Consider the following 18,166-nt stretch of genomic DNA (forward strand, 5'->3'; position numbering starts at 1 on the left):
TCGTCTAATAAATAATCTCGGCAGTACAGAACTTAATTGCAGCTAGCTCCGCGTGAATGACTGTGGCTAGTTTGCCTAAAATATAGTACAGTAACAGCTAAGAGAAGCGCTAGCCGAATTGTAAAACGGCTGGTGGTTAGAGCTTCCAACTTGCGGATAAGTAAGCTAGATAAAGCTGATCAGAGGCAAATTAGCTGAATGGAAGATCTTGGTGGGCAGTTAACCGATTTTGCGGTCTAAAAATCTAACTGCTAAAAGTGGGATGTCCGTCGTCTACTGGATATGTAGTTAGAATGGAATACAACAGTATGTACTATGTTTGGGAGTTGCCCTGATTTGACCAGATGGTTGCAGAGGTTTACGCAAGTTTCTAGTTAGAGAGATCCTCCATCAGTATTAATGTTCAGCCAGATAATGTAACATAGCAGTTTAAGTCTAAGTCACAAGTTGTCATCAATAAGTTGGCAGACTCGTTCCAAACAGAGAAGCACTCACTGTCTTGCTACAGACTACTGTAAAATAAAGTTCCAAGTCCCGTTTGGAGTTTATCTAAACCAGTTATTTATTAAAATACATAACTATAGTTATCATTTTAAAACCATCTTATTATAATGGGGAACCCATTGTCTGCAGAATCCGTGAAGAAGTGGCTATTACCTCTACAGAACTACCCGTATTTAAATGTTTCCATTTTTATTTTAAACATTTTTACGGAGAAATTGATTTTTAACGATGGTCTTCTTTTCACTGTTCCGTTCGTAGTGTAACCTCAGAAATCACAGCATTCAGAGATACAAGGCACCAAGCCGGTGTCTTCACATAGATCTTGTAGCCCAATCCAATCATTACAAGATCTTATAACAAATCACTGCTCTAGCAATTTAACTATGCTATACATTCAACAAATTTGAATATCAGAAAACACGACTACCTCCCATTAAAGACAACGTCCCGTCGACTATATCAAAAAAACGCTCCGGTTTCTGGAAGATATAGATTAAGACTGCCACTTATAAATGGTAGATTCCACCTTTCTGTTGATAAAGTTCACAACTTATGACCCCTATCTAGACAAAAGAGTCTCTTGAAATCTACATTCTAAACTCGAAGAGATAAGAACAAAAACAGCATTACCAACTGCTCTCCACGATTACTCGACAGTTTTACCACCCATACACTACAAAGTTCTTATCTACAATACTGTATTTAATCTTTTGTGGAGCTACGTATAGAAGAGCAAGGACTGCGATCCAAGAAATCCAAATATCACCGGCTACAAATACTCGTAATCCATAATCTTTCGCAGAATGTTTATCGCTTCATTATAAGTTTTCATCCTTGTACAAAAAAAAAAAAAACTTATCTCACTGCCTTAAATCCCTTAATCCACCTATTAAACACCTGGAAATCCGACTAGAAGTCGCCGGCGGCCTTGAGTTCAGCTGAAGGAATACAAGTGAACTATTATTTTTTGTTTAATTATGCAAAATATCTGAATATCCCTTCGCGTATACTGTTAAACTCTCAGCCATATTGTTTCTACTTTCATTACTATCATATCTCTCAACCTTACCTTTTAAATACCTGTATTGCTTTATCTCAGCTACAACCTGTCGCCTGGAAACCTCTCATTTTCTAAGTATTGGTAAACATCTCGGAAGATTGTCAGTGGACAGTTACTTCATTCTTGTACTAGATCAAGAATCACATTTACTAGATATTTGTGCATTTGTAGATATCTTAATAAATTTTCACTTTATTTAAAACAAGAATTGTATTACTAAGAGTGTATTTATTTTTTTACACCAGGCCTTCACATCACCTTTTTTTTTAAGCCCTTTTAATGAACCTGTCTGGAAGCTAAATACAACAACGCGTAGGGCCGACCCTCGCTGTCTTTACTTACTAATATTCGTGTACAAAAATATCTTTAAAGACATGATTTAACAGGGCTTTCTATGTAATTCTCTTAAGTTATAATCCAGGGTGAAAGAAGTTAGCTAACAATAGTTTTTCTATATTTAAAAATACCCAATACTAGATTAGATAGCACTCTTTAGTTGAGTACGATTAATCTCTTTTGGGGAAGTGATTTACCCCTCCAAAAAGGGAAGAGAAATTATTACCAATCTCAATCATATTTTTTAAATTTATTTTTACCATACGTTCAACCTAGAGACTCGCTTATCTTCAAGGCTTACTGATTATCCAAGATTTTTAAAACATTCATTACCCAGTCACCAGCCAAAAAAAAACTGCAAACCTAATGTTTAAATCACAGTTTTATACTTGGTGCATCTAAAAAATGTTCAATCGTTAAGTAGTAAAAGCCCAGAAGATGCCTTCGTCTCTAGATCGAAAAATAAAACGTTTTATGTTATAAAAAAAAAAAAAAAAGATGTGGATAGAATTGACAACAATTGCATCTTCCCATTATATAAATAAAATATGTATAGTCTCTAAACAATTAAATGTAATTGATATGTTTTAACAACAAACATTGAATGTAAAAGATATCACAAAACTATGTAGAATGTAGTGAGGATAGGCTAAGGGATGGTTGACCTTGAAGTTGTGATCAGGTTATAAAACGTTTTGGCAGGATCACAACCGCTCTTCTTATCAACGCGCCCGCACCTCCCTACAAAACAGCTCTTCGGTTACTACCTTTCAGTTTTTGCCTAGATACAGTACAACCTCGATTAACCGGGCTGACCTCCGGCTATACCCACCCCGGAAAATTGAAATCCCGGTTAAACCTAATACATAGTAATACATTACTGCTGAAGACTAGCTTGAGATTAGGCTGCTCTCTGGTAAGATTAAAATAATGCCGGTAATTATCTATAGAAATATTACATATAACCGTGAAGTTGAAAATCAACGTAATTCCCTTGGTCTTTTGTAAAACCGTGGTAAATCCCAAGAAATTCAGTACTAATTGCACCATATTTTGGGTTTTTACATACATACATAATGACCCTTCAAGAAAATCAGGTATAAAAGTGTTGCTGCCACGCCTACAATTATGTTACATCGGAAGACAAAAAATTTTCCTGTCGCCACCGAAAATTAACTTTTGTTTTGGCGCCGATCTTATGATGACTCAACATGATCCCGGTTAATCCGAATCCCGGTTAACCGAGGGCCGGTTAATCGAAGTTGCACTGTACTTTCTAATTTCTTGGATGAGTTAGCTCAAATTCTTCAAGGAAGTAGTCTTAAAAAAAAAACTTCCCAATTTTCATAGCATAGAAAAGGACCCGGTACCCGTATCTGTGAACTGTTGTTACAGCTTAAACATTTGTATGTTTACTTGGTGCTAGGCCCACAAGGCCTCTACATTTCCACACTTAGTGAGGACACCAACTTGACGTTCCAACGCTGCAGGGGTCCAGATGGCTCTGAGTGGGCGGGGGAAGTATTGAAGCGTAGCTATGGGGTCGGCCGGGCTCGGGTTGAGTGTGTGGGTCGTCATGACTGCACCATCCTCGCTGCTATGCTATCCGTGTCCTCGGAGCTGTGCTGACGCTATCCATTGGGGGCTCTGCATACTTCCTGCGATAATGCTGTTCGTGGTACTGGATAGAAACAGTTGTGGTTATCCCCTGTTATTTAAGTTACGTATCACTTTGGGGTCACCAGAGTGAAGCATTACACGAATGTTATAACTATTCTGAAACAAATATTACATGCAATTAGCTATAGCATATAAAAAAAACCACAATGTCGTGTAACAAAGTAAACCAAAAAAGATTTCAATTCAAATTGGATCATTTCACTAAGAAATATTATTATTACAACATATTTTTATTGGTTGGTCTCAACAAGATCAACTGCTAGCAGATTACTGGGTTAATTAGACCTTGCATTCACTTGATTGTGTATTAAGAGTTCTATAAGGCGCCACGGTAGCCGAGCGGTTAGAGGCGAGACCTGCGAAGCTAATATGTATTGTGGTACTGGGTTCGATTCCCGGTCTTTAGGCCTTGGATTTTATTTAATGGTTAATAAAAGAAATTTACAGTAAAGTATGTTTGCTAGTCGCCTCCGTCCACGACACCTAATTGGTAGTTGGACGTTAAGCCCCGCCTGAAAAAATAGGCGATTACTTTACTTTACTTAAGAGTTCTATAATGTTTCAAATTGTTATTATATTTTTAAATTATAATGTATAATATGATTTTATCCATTTCATACGAATTTAAGCAGGCTTCGAATGCCTCAATTTACCAATATATTGATGGAAATAAAACAGCCCTATCTTTTCCCAATATACAATTTGAGGAATAGCACAGCCTCTTTCCCTTCTTTCTTCATCATGACTGCCACTCTTCTACTACATTCTGCTTCGTGGCTTCCATGAGATAAGGATATCTTGAGCGCTGAGTACCGACATTCCTTCCTAGAACAACACAATGGTCTTTGAATGTGACTTCGTTATTTGATGTGAGCTTAGAGTGGTGTAATTAGTAGTGTAGTTATGATAGTATTTGTGTGAGTAATTAAAAACTAAAATCGAAACTATGGAGTCTCGCTGCATCCTATATTTTTATTTTATTCCCTCTAATGAATTTGTAAATAATTCGTAGCGCATCAGGATTCATTATAGCTAAAATACTTTTAGCGCTACAGGGAAATCGTACATGTGTTGCCAATTCCTGTAGGAACTTGTCTCTATTTCTATTATATCTGCTGCATCTAAAGAGGAGGTGATCGATGTCCCCATCCTCCCCGCTATTGCAATCACATTTAGGACTATCTAATAACTTAACTTTATGCAGATGCGGATTTGTGAGATTATGGTTGAACCTCAGTCGCATTATTGTTGTGTAAAATTGCCTTTCTCCCTCCAGTACTTCTAAAAACCATGGCTTGTTGGGTCCTTAATAGTAGAGTATCATTGTATCTAAATGATTTGACTTGAATTGATGTTCATTATCCGAATTTCCTATTTTCATAGATTTCAGCTCCAATATTTGCATCCGTCTCTGATGTAAATAGAACGAGAAACAAGAACCAATGAAAATTGATTAGGGTAGTAATAGCAGATCATTTGTGGAGAAAACTAAATAATGTTTATTAGTTCTGTTTGCTTCAGCTGTAATTTAAGATAGGCTGGTGGGATTAAACTGATTGATACCCATTGAATTCATTGATCTCTTTTCTTTTAATTGCAGATGTCCAAAATACAACGTGCAATCAAGCTTGAAGATGAGGAAATTGTTTTCCATTCAACACCTGATATGCACAGCATTAAATTTTGTGAGTCTTAAAAATTTATTTTTCAATTTTTCAATCTTAATTATATTTGAAATAATAAACTAAATATTTCTTTCTAATCCAGCTTCACCGTCATTCCGAGAAGCTGTAAACAATACAACCGGTTCTTCTCCATTTCATTTAATCGATCATGGCTATGGAAGAACGCCTCAAAGTCATTCGCAGAGAACATCAGTGAATCATGCGAGGACTCAAGTAAATGTTTATAAATTTGTGTAATGATTTATCTTTTATTTGTATTAAGAAGGGAAAGTTAAATTGTCAGGATCAAGATGATATCTCTCTATAGCTGCCTTTAGTTTCCTTCCTAAATTCTACCATCTCATTAAAGTCGGTAATCAAACAATAAATAGAAGAATATAAGCTGAAATTACTGTTCATTATTTTTGGTGATTCATTGTTTCAATAGGATGAAAAAAATAATTACCAATTTCAGTCATATTTTGTATATTTTTATTATGCCGAGCTTTCGACCTCGGGACTAGGTCTTCTTCAGGGCTAATTGCCAATGTAATATTTTACATCATTAAAGGATGAGTCCAAGAGCAGACAAGACAGAAGACACACCAATTATGGTAAGACTTTAATTATGTAAAATATTACATTGCCAATTAGCCCTGAAGATGACCTAGTCCCAAGGTCGAAAGCTTGGCCCTCATCCTATTGAAATTTCGAGCTTTTCAATTGGTTGGCATGGGTTAATAAGGAAAACAAACTTACCATAAAGCCTTCAGTTAACCAGCACGCATCCTATATACATCGCAAATATTTTTATTTCATTCTGAATACAGTTACTGTGAAATAGAAGGCACTAAAACGTCGTATTGAAGTTTGTACATTTTGGAAAACCCTTGAAAATTTTGGGTCATTTAGTAGAACTGTTTCAGTAGAATTCGATTGAACATTTAATTGTTCAAAATCTTAAGTAGGGTTTCTTGGGACTTACACCTAGTTCAAGGAAGTATTGGGGTAGTGCAGATTTTTAATTTTTAGTTTTCGCTGGAATTCGGTTTGGTAATTTTGAAAGAGAGGGCCTTTATAATATTCATCTGTTGTACATATACGTTCACATAAAATTAATGGAAATTACCATTTTATTATACAGAAGTGCTGATGTTAATTTTTTTAAAAATACTAGAAATTCAAAGCATTATTACTGAAATAAGCCACTGATTTGATTCAAGTCTTGGAAAATTTAATCAAATGGATCAGGTTTTGCAAGCACAGCCATTAAGCCCACATCATATTCCAAATTAATCATCACAACCAGGGCCGGATTTTCCTATAGGCTGACTAGGCTTCAGCCTAGGGCCTCACGATCAAGAGGAGGCCTACATTCAAATTGTTAGGAAAATTAAAATTAGACTATTTATTATCCATGCCACATTTTTTTATAAAGGTTAGTACCAATAAGAACATGTTTCATTTAACATATTGATATATATCGCAGTAGTGATGTATTTTATTATCTCTCATGTAATATGCAAACTTAAAAATGGGAGGTGAAAGGGCCTGGATAAGTGGAATAGCCTAGGGCCTCTTTTCACCTAAATCCGGCCCTGATCACAACATATCTACTTTTTAAATCAATAAAAATTACCTAGTTGATTAATAATTTACTGTGTTTCATTTTAAACTTTAATCCGGCCTACCCTACTGGACACTCTATATTAAAAGTCCCATTTGGTTAATCTTTAAGCAGTTTAAAGTTTCTTTTTCAAATGGAAGCTATCATTTATTAGGACTGCTGCTGATTTTTCCAATATTAGGAAAAGAGAAAATCTAAGGATTGTTTGCAATCTAGGTCTCTTAAATTTTGTATGATAAGCGTTATTGTTTGTGTTAATGTCTATACTTTCTAATAGTAAAATTATCTTTGAATATGAAGTTTTTCATGTTTTAATCATTTATCAACTTTTTTTTTTAGGCCGTAAAAAGAAGATTAAATTTAGAATCTTCAGGTGACGAAGATGTAGGATTTAAAACTCCAAAATCAAGAAAAAAAAACAACTATGATTCCCGTATGAATAAAGGTGATAAACCCCTTCTTGTATTAAAGTCAGAAAAATTGGGGAAAAAAAGTACCTCATATTTTTCTTAAATTTACTTTACTTAATAAACTAATTTAAAAAGTGAGAAACAAGCGTATTTTTATTTTAGTAATAGATTTAGAAAATAGAGATAAATACTCATAATTAAGTAGATGAGTGAGTGCTTTAATTCAATTAGTTATTTAATAAAGTGAAAAGTAAATTTAATCTCTTTTTTTTACTCATTTTGATTTATTGCAAGCAAATTGACTTACTGTTTAAACAAAAAGTAGAAATAAGTACATTAACTTGAAGAAATGTATACTCAGGGTAAGGATGGATACATTGGTAAAGCATTGAAATTGTGGTAAGATCCGCATTGCTGGATAGTACTACCTTTGATTTTATTCATCAAAGCAAGCAAGCATGTTTAATACTCTCATCAGATTCGAACTTACATCCATCAACAGTAGATAGATCAGTTTGGCTGGAGACATCTTTAGATTTAATACGTCACATAAGGCGAGCATGTCCTTGACTTAGATGTGCCCACTGATAAAAGCATTTCTCCATTTTGCTGCCTTAATATAGAATAAAAGATTTTGTTTCCGTTTCTGGGTGCTTAGACAGGACTCAACTCATTATTTTTAGTTCAAGAAAGCAACAAGCTTTGCGTAGTTTAGATTAGGTTAGGGCGGCCTCAAGGCCTACGCCACTGCGACCCCTTTGGATCTATTTCGGCTCCCCTCACTCTAAAGCTCACCCTCCAGACCTGTCCTTTTAATCAGACTCTTGATACTGGAGAGCGGCTCTTGGGAAAGCTCACAGGCCTTGGTTTTTCTTCCCCGAGAAGTAACATCCTTAGCCATACAAGCCCCTCGCACTGACACAACACGTGCACTGCCGTTTCCTCCTCTTCCTGACAGAACCTGTAAAGGCTATCATCTGCCAGGCCCATACGATGCATGTGTTTTCTGAGCCTGCAGTGGCCAGTTAATAGGCCTACAATCATCCTTATAGCCCCATGGCCTTGACGGATTAATTCTGCAGTCAGCCTCAGCGAATAGCCTTTAATGAACTCCTTCGCCAGTCTCTGCCCAGTGTGGCAAGCGTAGTTTAGTTTGTTCTAGGCTAAACTAAAAAAAAAAAAAGCTTAGCAGGTTTTCTCGTTCTTTCATATTTATTTTCATCCAAATTAAAACTTAAGCTCCAAGATTGCGCCTCTAATCTCCAATAATAAAGTTTTTCTTTTTTCACAATCTGTATTTACATCGTAGGAGAGGCTAAATATGGTGTAATAGTTTATTTGCTCTTCACTACCGTATAAGGTAAAAAAAAATTATCTCTCTCTTTATTCACTATTAGTTAAATTTGTAGTTGAATTTGAGGGAAATTAAATTTACATTTGATGCTGGGCATTCTTTAATCTTGATAACTCAAGAAACCGCTCAAGTTCCACGGACTATTATGTATCTGAATGTAGTGTCTTGAGTCCACAACGAAAGCACTGATACTCTTTTTTATCTGGAGTCTTATTAACCGTAAACCAACAAAAAAATGTTCTTTTCTGTTTTGACTTACTCGTTTTAAATTTTATCGTTAAATTCTGTACCACATTTAACGTATTCTGTAAGTTATAAGATGTACTCTTAAGTCTTTAAGAAATTATTCATTAAATTGTAGTGGGTGGTGCTTGTGATTTATTGTGAAGTGATGGACCCCTGGAAATCTATTCAGGATTTATGTGTGACTTCTCTACCTTACATCAAATTTCCGATCGCCAAATTAGAAGAAGAAAAAAAAATGAAAAACCTATTTAGCTGGAAGCAAATCCTGCCCATTCAATTTTTAATTTAATTAAAATCAGTAATTATTTATTTGAAAGTTCAGAACAGGAGAAATAGATCTTTGAATAATATTTCAAATTCAAATATTATTTATTCGCTCGAAATTAAAAAAATTATGCATACTTTTTGTTTTAAAGTTTTCTATTCTGTTTCTTACATTATTATTATTATTATTCATTTATTTATAACTTTAGGTCAAGTCAAGACACCTACTAGATACGATACATCACTCGGTTTATTAACGAAAAAATTTGTTAATTTATTACAAAGATCCCCAAGAGGTATTGTGGATTTAAATTATGCTTCTCATTCTCTTGAAGTCCAAAAAAGGAGAATTTATGACATCACAAATGTGTTAGAAGGTGTTGGCATACTAGAAAAACGTTCAAAAAATAATATCCAATGGAGGTAAGTTTTTTATTTTTTATTTTGTAGTTTTATGAATTATTATAAAAACTAAATTTTGATTTGGTATTAATAAAGTTATTTATAAATTTTTCAGTGGAGGTAGTTTTACTGAAACACAAAGTGATGTACAAAATGAAATAGAAAATCTAGAAAAACAAGAGAAAGAACTGGATGAACTAATTAAAAGGGCAGGTGAGTGAACATGGAAATTGCAATCTAGTTTTAGAAATAGATTTGTATTACATCATTATATATTTAGGTAAATATTATACTAATGTTTCGATATATTAGATTTGTTTACAATCATTATCAGTGGTAGGGAAACAGAGATATTACTAATGTGTGTGAGATCTTTCGGTTGATAAAACTTATTTTTAGTTTATTGTACAATCTGACTGCGCAGTAAACAAGTCAGGTTATTTATTTATTTAATTTTATTTTATTCATTTATTTAATTTTTAACTTAAGTCCCCATTTACATCAGAGGTTATTGGCGAACTGAACTTTTTTCATTACAATGCCGACCTCCGGACATTATTTTTGCTTTATAAACAACACTTCCATCACTTAACAAGTAATCTGTAAGGAAGTGAAAATCTCAGCAGCTGGATTTGATCCCGAGATCTTGCGTGGGGAAGCCATTTTTTACTCAGTATTGGCAACCATTTATTCAAGATACGATGAAGATGAGCGATCGTAGTAATCAAAAGATGTAGAATAATCATAGTAAATCTCTGTTGACCCAAACTAACAAGGGACAATCAACCAACATTTAATTTTTATTTTTATTTTATGTTTTGTGAGGAAAGAATGTTCAGGGTTTTCTTTTGAATAGTATGATGTCTTAAGAGTGCCAGACAGTAAATTTAAGAGGGATCAGATTGATTATGGTACTAGCCACTTTTTAGTTCCAGCATTCTGTCTCTCTGGGCACATTATTAAGAATACTATCAATACCAACAAAACATTTTTTTGGTAGACGGTAGTTGATAGGATTATTTACTTGAATTTAGATTACGCGCGGCAAACAAAGCTAGATAGGGCTTACTATATTAATACTAATTATTCACCAAAAAAGATAAACAATACTCGTACAAGTACAGATTTAACACCTTATAATTAAGGTTTTATATCTGAACTTTTAGAATATTGCTTATCTTTTTCAGTGACTGATTCAATTATCTAAATGGTAGAAATATTGTCAAGTTCAGTCATAATGTTTTATTAATTTTTTGCCTAGCTTTCGACCTAAGAACTAGGTCATTCTCATGGATTACCCTCTTTTGTCTTCTTTGTCAATTACAGCAGTAATCCGCAACCTTTCTCTACTCGCGGTGCATTCAATTCTATATTTCATGCCGTCTGGCTCGCTAAAAAGGTTTGAAAAATATTTTTACTCGCTAATATAGTTGTTTTTTTTTCGGTTTTCATGGATTTCTATTCATTTTAACTGAAGCAGAGTGTTGTACCAGTTAGTACTTCAGAATCCTCTCCATTAACTTTTTTTTTCTTCGAGGTGTAACTTTACTATGGCCAAATTAGATCTACTGTGCCCTACACTCATGAGATCTCACAGAACCTTTAGGTGATAAAACTACTCATCCAGGTTTCTCATGCAGAATGGTACACCGCCATACATGCGCAAAATTGATTACTACTGATATAAACTTTTAGCTAGGAAGTGAACTCTGAAGTGGGAGGTAATTCCGTCATCGGAGTTGCAAAATCTATTTAAAAAAATATATATATACATATATTACAAAAAAGATAATCTCAGTGCATCTTTTTTATTACTAACTAATTACAATTGCTTTAGATTCCCGAAAATCATGTACAACTGGATTGTTTTATTTCTTTAAATATTTAATATTAATTTATTGTAGAGAACGATGTAACTACTTTACTGAAAGATACCAGGTATGCGTATGTCAGCTACCAGGATCTGAGGAGTATAAAGAGTTATGCGACTCAGACCGTTATTGTAATAAAAGCACCACCACATGCCCAACTTGAAGTGCCACAACCCACTAATAGGTCTCGAGTAAGTTATACATTGTTATCTTAATTTAATTTATAATTTAAAATTTATATAATATCTTACAATTTGTCTGAAAAAATATCAATAAAACTTAAATTTTCCTTCTGTTCAGGAATCTCTTAATAGTTAATTATTTAGACTCGAAATATAATCTACCATCCTAAGAACGACTTTATATTTTTTGGTTTTCTGATTTTTCTTTTATTTTCGATTTTGTATCAACTGTTTACTTTCTCTTACTCGACTAGTATGAGAAATGTGATTGAGAAGATTTTCGATTATGAGTTTTCATTTGAGTCTCCGTTTTGAAGTCTTATTAATAAAAAAAAAAAAAAAAAAAAATGGTCTTCACAAACCACTTGGTGGTCTATATGTGGCAATAGAAGCTAGCAGAAACTTCAAAAGTGGTATTACGAATTGGTGCCACTATGGGACTGGATATGTTTGGTTAACTTTTATGAAAATTAGCCAACCGTATTTATTTTTTTGGTTTTTGTAGCGATTCTCTTAAAAATTCCTATGTCCATTGCACGCATATAGATCAATGACGTTTATTTGAAATATTTTCTCAGTAAAATGCTTTTTAAGGGTAATATTTTTATGAATTAAACTGCCCTCTAAATTTTAATGGGCGTAAGGCTTGCATCATTACCTCTGCAGGCCCTATTTTGTAAAATTGTTGGATTTGAACGTACAAATAGAATTGTAATAGTTAAGAATTAGTAAAAGTCATCTGAGTGTTCATATCAGATTATTCTTAACATGGCTAATGTAGTAATGTTTAAAGTGAATAAAAGAATGCAACATATAATTAATGCAATTTTAATTTTATTTTGTTAGGTTGAAATGTGGTTAAAGTCAGAAAATGGAGAAATCGATGTATTTCTCTGCCCAGAAATCAAATCTAGCAAAGAAGAGAAATCTGGAGAAAATTCTGAACCATCGACGTCCAGGGAATTAAATCCTACACTTTCCATTCCAAATCCGAATCCTCAATCGGTAAGTATTAATAAATTAAGATAAAATTAAAAGTTTTCGAATTAGATGCAACGAAGGCGCATTTCGCAAAGTTAAGATGGATTTTAGTAATGAGTTCGATCTCCGGGTCTTGCCTTTAGTTTTTATCTAATTTGTTTATGAAAAAATTAATGAAAAGAAATTAGTAATTAAAGGATTTTCGTGTGTGTTGAGGTATCTGCCTCTGTCCACGATATCTGATTGTAGTTGGACGTAAGAGAAACCCATTTGAAGTAATAGGTCAACTTCTTAAGAATTCATGTCAATATGCTGCTCTGATTTTCTTTTCTTAGGTACCTCTTACAGTTTTCTCTATTCGTAATGGACATATCTGTAACGAGAGGTTATTGTCTTTCTTGTTTTGCAGCGAAGGAACTGTTCTTCTCATCATAGCTTTTATAGAATTGCATTTCTGATAGAATTCAGTTAACAAATATGAATTTTGACGACCTCCTGTAGTTGAAGTGCATGCGGCGAGAATATACTGCGTAGATTTTTTTGCCTTTCCCATAATATGCAGATAGCTGTTAACAGTGTTTTTAGACACTGCCAGTTCTTGCAATAAGTACTCCTGATTGAAATCTTTTTTCGTAATTACTTAATAATCACTGAATCTGCATCTCTTTCTAAGGACCCAGCACCAATTAAATTTGTTTATTACAACCAAACAAAGGGTTGAGCAAAGAAATCCTATCCTTTGGTTACTCACAGAGCTTGCATAGCTTCAAAAGAAGCCTGGTTACCCCAGCCACTGCAAAAAATAAGTGATACATCGTCAAGATAAGGTATTAAATGAAATTCTAAAGGCGTTTACAGGAGGAATACTACTTAAGATGTACACTCAACAGACTCGAATCAATTTATATAACATTGTGAACGTCTGGCATGTATTGGAGGTTTTTTTTTAAAGCCAGGCAACTTATTTAGTTGTCAAAACAATATACTTACATTTAGTATTTTTCAAGTTTATTAAACAAACATATACATAGTTTGCATTTGAACTTTAAACATCAAGTTTTCGTTACTTAAGAAGAAATACTTTTATCTTTAAAAACAGAATATTTATTGACAACTTTTCTAACAAAAAATATCACTTAGTTAGTGAATAATGTTAAGAAATTACTCCTTATTAAAGCTAATTTTCATATTACTAAATCATTAAATAATTTACCAGGACGAATGGAGGAAAAAACAACCAAAAATGGAGAAGGATAATCTTGAAAACGCCCTGATTACATCAGCGGATGATTTTTCTACCTACCAGTTACAAACTGAAGATCAGCATAGTTCCGGTAATAATAATTGGGAATTCAGTTTTTTAGTTAATAAAATTTAAAAAAAAAAATTAAAGAAGTTTTGGTTCATTTTTGCTTTAATCTGCTTTAATTAATATTTTTCAACGCTGCTTGCTTTGTTTCACTGCTTATTATATAATATTTTTTTACATACAAATATTAACTTTTTTTTTTGCATGTGATGCGTATATTTGCTTTTTAGTTTTAATTGATTTTTTTAAGTTGTAATGATATTTTCTTTTTTTAATAGTACGAACTTTTCGAGACTATTTTTTGTTTTTAGTTAATGTGTTTCTCCGTTTTTTTTTGTTTTCTTTAGTTCATTTAAATTAAATTTCAATGATTATGCCGCCTTACTGTCGTTTTTTTTTAATAGTAAAATTATTTTCTGATGGTAGCTCTATTGAAATTAATCAGTAATCTTAGTTTTACTACGGCACTTTTGTTTTGTAATGTTTGATATATTTTGCACATATAAGCTGTATATTTGTTTAAAATTAAAAAATTTCTTCTTTGGTAAACATTTCTTGTATAGTCATTTTGTCCTCTATTCAGTTATCTAGTTAGTTATCACATCGGTTGATTTTTTGTAATTCCCTAATTCATCTTTAATCAACTTCCTGATATTTTAATCTTTTCAATTTTTAATAATTAGTTTTTAGCCTTTTTAAAAAATCCGGGCAATTTGGTTTAACTGACAAATTTCAATAATTTTTTTAAACAAAAATGTGTAATCCCATTTTATGAAAATGACTCAAGTTTAAAGCGCTTTATTATAAGTTCTTTTCACCTGTTGGAAGTAGTTTTTAAAAGCAGTATTAAAATTCTCTCGGTTAATCGTGTTTCAGTTCGAGCATTCTCTTTAGCTTGTGGCGAAATTTTGAAGTTTTATGTTACATTTTATGTTTTATTCGTAACTTTATTGAGTTTTTGAAATGGTTTTAGAACTAAAAATGAGATTTTCACTGATTTGAATGGAACCATTTAATGATTGGTTCATCTTCATTGGCAATAGTAATGTAAAACTTGTTTATTACAACTGGTAACAGTTTTTTAAACTATCATCAGGTAAAGCTTTTGTAAAACATCAATAGACACAAAATAATGAGTTTCAAGTTTAGATGTAGTTACTGGAAATTAGTTAAATGTATAAAATTGTTTATTTAATATATAGTTCATTTTTTAAAATACTTATTAAACGTTTGCTATTGATTGATGGTCCTTGGAACAATGGCGTCGAGACCAAAACATCGGTCAAACCTATTCGAAGAATTTTTTAAAAAATAATTTGAGACCTTGCAATGAAAGTTTTGTACTAATTACATCCACTAACTTATACCACTGAATAAGACGTGCATTTTTATTATGAATTGAAAACAAACAAACACTATAAGAAATTATAATGACTTGCTGTCATATTTCTATTGGATACAATTCGAAGATTATTCACACAGCATTTCCGTACATATTCCCTAAGACTTTTCTGTTTTTTGACTCAGTTGTTTCCACAAGTTTCGCGGTTTGACCTTGGATCCTTTAATGTAATTACCTTTATTTACTAAAACAATGCTAAGGCCATGCCAACAGCCGTCAACTAGGAGATTTCAATATATATCTGTACCTCGGAGGGAAAAGGCACCTTGTCACAAAAAGTAAATTTTACAGGGGAGCCAAATAAAGATATTTTTCCAAATTCATTTTTTGTTCCACTTTTCCGGTTATACTCTTTCCTGTACTTCTCACCGTAATTATTACATTAGGTACGGCCACTTTATCTCCCATATTTTAAAAATATTTTACTTTCATCTCCATTGTGAAAAAATTTATGCCCATGTAGTGCCTTTTACCCTTAAGCAATGAAGTATCATAGCGCTTTTTAAATATACATAAATCGCTTAATAGTAAACATAGGACATAGTGCTTTACACCTGTAGAAAGAGCAACAAAAAATTTGTAAAATGATGCCAAAATCTGAAAATCGAAAAAAATGGACATGGTGCCTTTTCTCTCCGAGGTACAGATATATTTTTGTTTTTTCTTTTTTTTTTTTTAATTAATAGCCATAAGTTGGTAAGTATTGCTTATTTTATCGAAATATAGACTTTTCTACTTGTATTTTAATAAAAAAAAATTAATTATTCAGCTATTAATTTTTTTTATATAATTAGAAATTCTACGTAGAATCGCTCGGACAACTTGTCGCAATTAACAGTTATTTGCATTTTGTGATTAAGGACTCCTGAATACTCTGAGTTGGGTTTGTGATGAAATTCACAACGAAGGGATAAGCTTGTAGTATTATGTTCACATTAGCTCCCTCATCTTGCATTTATAAGACGTTCCTCTTAATTGCAGCGTAATAAGTCTGCTTAAAAAAAAGAGCCGTTTTATTGTTCCATACACTCTCATTAAGTAGTTAGCTCTCAAAGGTCTAGGGAATTTCAAGAAACTATGTGTGCACTGGTATACTGAAAGACTTAATCTGATTTGGGAAAAATAAAAATTTTTGCGAATTCTTAGTATTTGTAATTAATTCGCAAAAGAAAGTCTATCCAAAAAGTGAATTAAAATTTATTGTTGCCGCAACATAATTGTGAAACGACTTTCATATCTTTAAAACATAGGTTAATTTTTCAAAAACTTATATACTGAAAATCATATTAATTCTTAGTGAATTTTTCAGTACTCTCTTGCAATTCGCCAGTTATTGCAAATTTCATATGAGCTTTCTTGTGTTCTATTACCGTTATGATTAAAATTCTGCTACCCGTTAATTGTAGTTGATTTAAAAAAAATTTCGTCCGGGCATAGTACAATCTGTATCTGTCACACTCCATTTAATCAGTATTCATAATATTGGAACTTTTTTATTAATATTAATTTTTTTCTATTCTTAAATATCCTGACATGTAAACGCAGTGTACGGTTTTCCTGCCTATCGCATCATTATTGGTCACTTAAAAATCGGCGGACAATACTGTCCCATCTATCTCCACTTTTTGCAGTTTGATGTGTAATATTCAGTCCAATTTCAGGGCTGCTAAACAGGTGAACCAATGGAACTATGCCTGTTACAGTATTACAAGCTCTATCCGGACAGTCTCTACTGCCCACAGCCTCTTTTATTTTCACGCCTTAGTGCGGCATACTTTTGTTTTTTCTCTTCCGAAACTTGAAGGAGATTGTTAGAGCAATTTCCATTACCGTTATTATTGAAGTTCCACGGTCTTTTACATGCAGCAGAACGTCAAGGTCGATTGTTCTATGAGTGAGTATCGTCCGAAGTACAATCTGTATCTGTCACACTGTCACACTTGAGCACAGGTTGATGCTTATATTGGTAGTAAGGCCATCAATCCATTTTTAAATTATTATATTTAATTGTTACGACCTACACAACAGATGAATGTTACTACACGTTTGTACGGATCACACCCTAAAAATAGATCTCAAAATAATTTTCAGTGAATCGTCAATTTCGACAAGCCGCAACACAATAATTTTTTTTTTATGAGGATTAAGAGAAAGTAAAAATGGCACTAATTAATCTTGCATTCTTAAAAAAATAAGAACAATTTTGAAAGTTGAATTATATTTTCGAACTAAGGAAATGTCAAATTTACATTAACGCAATTCTTAGAAAAGAAAATGACTATTAACTATGTTTTTATTTTGGTTTAATTAACTGTTTTAGTATTTATATTTTAATTATTATTTTTGGCCAATTATTAAAAGATACTTCTAGATTTATGATTTAGCATAGGTTACATTATCTTTCTAAGTATGATTAATAGATGCTTAAAGAAAAATGTAGCGCAATGGTGCTTATGTATTAACGCATATCGCTTAATTAACACATTCTCTTAAAAAAAAAGGATATGTTAACACAATTTTGTAAAATAAATAATTAAACCCTATTTATTCAAAATGTACGTAGTGCATGTTATGTTTAAGGGCTCTTGTTCAAAATGTTGGCGAATTATGATTGAATGTTTATAGTTTAATGAATAGTTCTTATTACAGATTGATATTATAATCAAAGTTAAAACGTATTCAAATAATGTAAATTACATTTTAGGGTGTAACTGGAGTCATTTGAATTTTCAACATATTCCTTGTTCAGCGCAAGTTTTTTGTATTAGCAATTGAGTTTACATTCAGTTAACGCCTAAATCAACCATTGATAATGTAACCTCTAATTTTTAAAAAGCTGAAATGCCACAAATGTAAACTAAAAAGTTTTAGAGG

General features: G+C 32.6%; 1 protein-coding gene across 4 annotated transcripts in view; it reads left to right on the plus strand.

Moving 5' to 3' along the window:
- LOC141453985 (transcription factor E2F6-like) overlaps positions 1 to 18,166 on the plus strand; it is a 34,487-nt gene that overhangs the window by 6,694 nt on the left and 9,627 nt on the right. For all 4 annotated transcript variants that reach the window (XM_074127705.1, XM_074127707.1, XM_074127706.1 and 1 more), the window contains 8 exons: positions 5,181 to 5,265; positions 5,348 to 5,478; positions 7,211 to 7,316; positions 9,355 to 9,568; positions 9,663 to 9,760; positions 11,452 to 11,609; positions 12,447 to 12,605; positions 13,798 to 13,915. In XM_074127705.1, coding sequence (XP_073983806.1) covers positions 5,181 to 5,265; positions 5,348 to 5,478; positions 7,211 to 7,316; positions 9,355 to 9,568; positions 9,663 to 9,760; positions 11,452 to 11,609; positions 12,447 to 12,605; positions 13,798 to 13,915 — 1,069 coding nt within the window. The remainder of the gene's footprint in view (positions 1 to 5,180; positions 5,266 to 5,347; positions 5,479 to 7,210; positions 7,317 to 9,354; positions 9,569 to 9,662; positions 9,761 to 11,451; positions 11,610 to 12,446; positions 12,606 to 13,797; positions 13,916 to 18,166) is intronic.

This window comes from Rhodnius prolixus, unplaced genomic scaffold, assembly GCF_049639745.1.
Source record: "Rhodnius prolixus isolate KJV_2025 unplaced genomic scaffold, Rpr scaffold_9, whole genome shotgun sequence".
Classification (NCBI taxonomy): Eukaryota; Metazoa; Arthropoda; class Insecta; order Hemiptera; family Reduviidae; genus Rhodnius; species Rhodnius prolixus.